Genomic DNA, 5,352 nt, shown 5'->3' with positions numbered 1-5,352 from the left:
TGTTTATGGCTCCAACACCATAATCAAATTTGCAGATGACACCACGGTGGTAGGTCTGATCAAGGATGACGATGAATCAGCCTACAGGGATGAGGTGCAGCACCTGGCTGTGTGGTGTGCCACCAACAATCTACAGCTAAACACCCAGAAGACAAAGGAGATCATTGTGGACTTCAGGCGGACTAGGAGTCATGCACACACACCCATCTACATCAACGGAGCTGTAGTGGAGCGTGTGTCGAGTTTCAAGTTCCTTGGCATCCACATCTCTGATGACCTCACCTGGTCCCATAACACCTCCACTCTGGTCAAAAAGGCACAGCAGCGCCTTTACTTCTTAAGGAGCCTTAAGAAAGTTCACCTGAATCCCAGGATCCTTGTGGAATTCTACCGTTGTACCATTGAGAGCATACTCACGAACTGCATCCCAGTATGGTACAGCAATTGCTCCGCATCTGACCGCAAAGCACTCCAGCGGGTGGTGAAAACTGCTCAACGGATCACCGGCACCCAGTTAACTTCCATTGAGAACATTTATCATAAGCGCTGTCTGGGCAGGGCAAGAAACATCATCAAGGATGCCTCTCACCCTAACCATGGACTTTTCACCCTCCTTCCATCCGGCAGGCGTTACAGGTGCCTACGCTCTCGCACTAGTAGGCTCAGGAAGAGCTTCTTCCCCGAGGCTGTGACACTTCTGAACGCCACACCACTAATCTAACCTGCACCTGCTTATTACTGCACTGGTCACAGTACTTTACACACATGCATTTGCACTATTCATATTTTGCACAGACTGCACATTGTCAAAGTCATTACAATATAAACTGTCTAAAGTTGTTACTGTACAAAGCACAGTAAACTATTTCTATAATATTGCACTACTGTTATTTTGCATAGAATACATTGTTCTATCAATACTTGCACACACTCATCCAGCTGTATTTATTTATTTATTACCACTGTTCTCATGTCTCTGCTGTTCATAATATGTATATATAATCCCACATTGCTGTTCATAATGTACATACAATCCCTACATTGCATTCCTATTTATATTCTGTATATACTCTGCTCAATACTGTATATAGCAATTCCACTGTACATTCTGTAAATCATATCTTCATTTACTCTGCACTTATATGTATATAAAACACTATATTCTTGCACTTCTGGTTAGATGCTAACTGCATTTCATTAGCTCTGTACTTGTACTCTGCATAAATGACAATAAAGTTGAATCTAATCTAATCTAATCTAATCTAATCTAATTGTTACACCAGTCTTTGTTGATATATACACACAAGCCACCTCTGCGTGTCTTACCAGACAGTGATAAATCTCTGTCCGCTCGGAAGTTGGTTAGCCCGTGCAATTGAATGGCGGAGTCTGGGATGTTGTCGTTTAGCCATGTTTCGGTGAAAACAAACACGCAACAGTCCCTTGCCTCATGCTGTGTAGATCGACTGAGTTGGATTAAGTCCAGTTTGTTTTCCAGAGAGCGAACGTTTGAGAGCATGAGTGTTGGAAGAGCCGGTCTTGAGGGGTTAGCTCTTAGCCTAGCTCGTATACCTCCGCGCTTACCGCGCTTCCGTCCTCTCTCACACCGCTTGCGACGCTGCCTTGTGCGGGTAGCGTCAGTAGGCGAGGTCGCGGTCTCGAGGTCCGGCTCCAGCAGTAAACAAAGGCCTCGTAGCTTCTCAGTAGCCACCGGCGAGAGTTGATGTTCGTATGCGTTGCCGATATCCAAAAGACTTTGGCGATCATAGATGAATTCTGGGGTGATTTCCTTAAGAGTTAGCGGTAAACTGACACTATTTGAAGAAGTATAATCAGACGACATTAAACGACATAAAAGCACCGTCTTTGGGACCCGGAGCAGCCGCAGCGATCGATCGCGCCGCCATCTTCCTTCGAAATTCATCCCACTTTTCATGTTTCCTGTTTAAAACCTCTTGTTTGCTCTACTCTGTTTTCATCTAAGAAGCCCCCCACAGTATCTCGCATCGTTGATGGTCAGCCAGCTTACACTGTCCGAAGACTGCTGAACTCTCGACGGGTCCGTGGCAGGGTTCAATATCTTGTGGACTGGGAGGGTTTTGGCCCAGAGGAACGGTCTTGGGTTCCTGCTCGAGACATTTTAGATCCGACTCTCATCTCAGAGTTTCGCCGAGCCCAAGGGAACAGTCGGAAGAACATCAGGGGCCGTTCCTAGGGGAAGGGCTCCTGTAAAGATCTCACCTCCTCACTGCTGTTCCACTCCTGACCTGCAGGGGATACCCTCCTTAAGCTTATCGGCTATGCTCCCTCCAGGCCTCCAGATGACACTAGTACACCAAGCTCGGTTCCCTCCACTCCTGCAGATGGCATGATCGTACCTAATCTTGCTCAGTACTCTCCTCACTACCCCTGATTCCCTTCACCTGTGTTTTACCCTTCATAAGTGTGCTTGTTCCTTGCTACTGTGTTCAGTCTTGAGCCTATGTACTCCAGTCATCAGCTCTCAAGTTAAGTCTATGCCTTATTGGACCTTTTTTTGACCCTTGTGTCTATTATTCTTTACCTGTTTTTGTGGAAGCTCGGCTATCCTAGTTTATTTGTACTTTGCTACCTTGGTTTCTCAAGTAAAGATTATACTTTTATTTTTGGAAGACTCGTTACTCCTCTGCTCTCGGGTTTCAACACTTGGAAGTTAGCTCAGTAGGAAACACAACCCACTTTGAACACCAGGGACCCGGGTTCAAGTCCCACCTTGGGCGACCTCATTACAATAGCATCCACAATACACATAGATTCAAAGCAGCTTACAGTAAGTCCTGTTACCTGGCTTAATTCTTTACACTGAGCAGATTTACTGGGCAATATTGTGATATATAACAATGCTAAACGATCCACTATTTAAGATGTAGCTATGTATTCTCCCCTTTAAAAAAATAGCCATGGTTTTGCTACTCTAACCAAAGTGTTTTAACAGTTACTCTGTATCAGTACCACTGCAGTGAAGGAGCCCGAATAATGAATATTTGCAGCCTCTCAGACAAACCACCGAGCGATTTTTATTTATTTATTTTTTTATAAAGAGATTTAGATATTAGTCCATTTTATTCTAAGAGTATGTAAGATGGTTTTCAAAAAAAAGTAATAGTAAATGGTTGGCTTTTTTTCTGTGGTGATTTGTGTGTGTTTACACTGTGTGCTCCTGAGTGAGACCTAAAACATGGCGGAATCTGACACGGCGTGACGTAGATTCCCAGACTCTATATGCTCTTAGCTGATTGGCTTGTGTGAGAACGCTTCATGCGAATTTTCGCTCGAGTTGAAATTTTTGAACTTGCAAGGAAGACACGATTGAGGCGCATCATTCACTTCGCCTGGGGCGAATTCACCAATATTTGCGTCTTTGTATTAAGTTGGTATGTAATCTACTCGGGGGAATAATTACTTTCGCATTTGGTGTGAACACACCATAATTTTTCAGACTAGAACCTTCAGACTCAAGAAATGTTTCCTCCTGCAAGCAGCCAGACTCATTGTGAACACCTCCCAAATTAAAATCAGCACCTTCCCACTGCTGCTTCTCACAAACTGTGTAATTGGCAGAATTTGTCATAATTCAGTTTTGATAAAGTTGTGTACTGTTTAAAGGCTAGCTCTGTACTGGAATTGACTCTATACATAATTTAAAAATATCCACATTATTGATTAATTGATTGATTAATTGTGTGTTAATGTGGATTGGACTAATTGTTCTAATAGCATTAATATGTGTTAGATGCTGTAACCTTGGGCAAACTATAAGAGTAAATAAGCATCGTTGGATTCACTAATCCTCTATAATGTATAGATCAGATTGAGCAGGTCTATGAATATTTACTAGTGGGTGGGTTTGAGAGCTGAAAAATGAAACCTCATGTTGAATGGGCTGGTCGCTGTGCTTTTCATAAGTATAAAGCTGAGTCATGTTAGTGACAAGGATCTAAACTGACGAGCATCCTCAGAGTCTACTCTTTAATATCCATCCATCATGGACAGGTCTGATTGGGGAGTGACAAACGTGGACAATCAAACAGTCCAATACTGCTTTCCAGACAACAATTTGTCTTGTACCAAAAGTATCAGACCAGTAGCGGAGGACATTGTTGTGTATGTTTTCGTTTCTGTAACATCAGTGTTCACCGTGTTTCTGAACTTGTTGGTGATTGTCTCCATCTCACACTTCAAGCAGCTCCACACTCCGACCAATGTGCTGATCCTCTCTCTGGCCGTGGCTGATCTGATCGCAGGACTGATTCTCATGCCAGTACAGGGAATGAAACTCATTGAACCATGCTGGTACTTTGGAGAAATATTTTGTTCAATATTTCCTCTTATTCTCTATGTGATTGTCGTAGCATCTCTTGGTAATATGATTATTATATCTGTGGATCGGTTTATTGCTGTGACTGACCCTTTGCGTTATCCACTGAAAGTCAATATTAACAGAGTTGTTGTTTCTATTGTTGTAAACTGGTTATTCTCCTTTGTATATTCATTTTATCTATTGTATGACTTTTTACTCCATCCAGAGAGAAACCACTCATGTATTGGAGAATGTGTCCTTGTTGTTACACTGGAAAATCTAATAATAGATACTTTAGTTTGTTTAGTGGCACCTTGCTGTATAATTATTCCTTTGTATATGAAAATCTGCTTTGTAGCAAAACGACAAGCTAAGCATTTAAATTCAGTCACAGAAAAAAAGGCCAAATCAGAAAAAAAGGCTGCAAGAACCTTAGGGATTGTAGTACTGGTTTATCTTCTTTTTTGGATGCCATACTACATAGTTACTCTTTCTTTTGGGCATGATGAAAATGATGTTCTTATAATTAACGTTATGTATTGGATGTTATGCATGAATTCCTGCATGAATCCACTTATCTATGCAATGTTTTATCAATGGTTTAGAGTGTCAGCAAAATACATTTTGACACTGAAAATATTTGAACATTCATCAGAGTACTTCAATCTGTTCCCAGAAGAGAAATGACCATTTAAATGCTTGCATGAGTAGCATGAAGAACAAATGTAAATAAGATCATCTGTCTTCAAATGGAATAGTTAGGGTTCTTGTGTTAAGCACTCTCTCAAAAAAACTTTGGATGACACCAGTGCAACAATTGTGTATGTAAAATGTTTAAATGTACTGCCTAGTATGTATGTTTTTTGTGAACATGTACTGTATTTGTGTGAGTGACACTATCTGTCTCTATTTGCTCTTTTGAAGGCCTTAAATGGCTAAAATCAACTACAACAATATCTCTAAAACGTTTTTTTGCCGGAGGAAAACAAGATAATGGAAAATTTACAGTAAAA

General features: G+C 41.5%; 1 protein-coding gene across 1 annotated transcript; it reads left to right on the top strand.

Annotated features, from left to right (window-relative positions):
• Positions 1–4,024: 4,024 nt before the first annotated feature.
• Positions 4,025–5,026, top strand: LOC306883825 (trace amine-associated receptor 6-like; the record flags this gene model as incomplete). Its single annotated transcript, XM_079439316.1, has 1 exon — positions 4,025–5,026. The coding sequence occupies one exon, from the start codon at positions 4,025–4,027 to the stop codon at positions 5,024–5,026; it is 1,002 nt and encodes a 333-aa protein (XP_079295442.1).
• Between the last annotated feature and the right edge of the window lie 326 nt (positions 5,027–5,352).

The sequence above is a fragment of the Barbus barbus genome, assembly GCF_936440315.1.
Source record: "Barbus barbus genome assembly, chromosome: 18".
In the NCBI taxonomy this organism is placed as follows: Eukaryota; Metazoa; Chordata; class Actinopteri; order Cypriniformes; family Cyprinidae; genus Barbus; species Barbus barbus.
The sequence above is the reverse complement of the archived record's forward strand: the minus strand, read 5'-3'. Positions and strand labels throughout refer to the sequence as shown.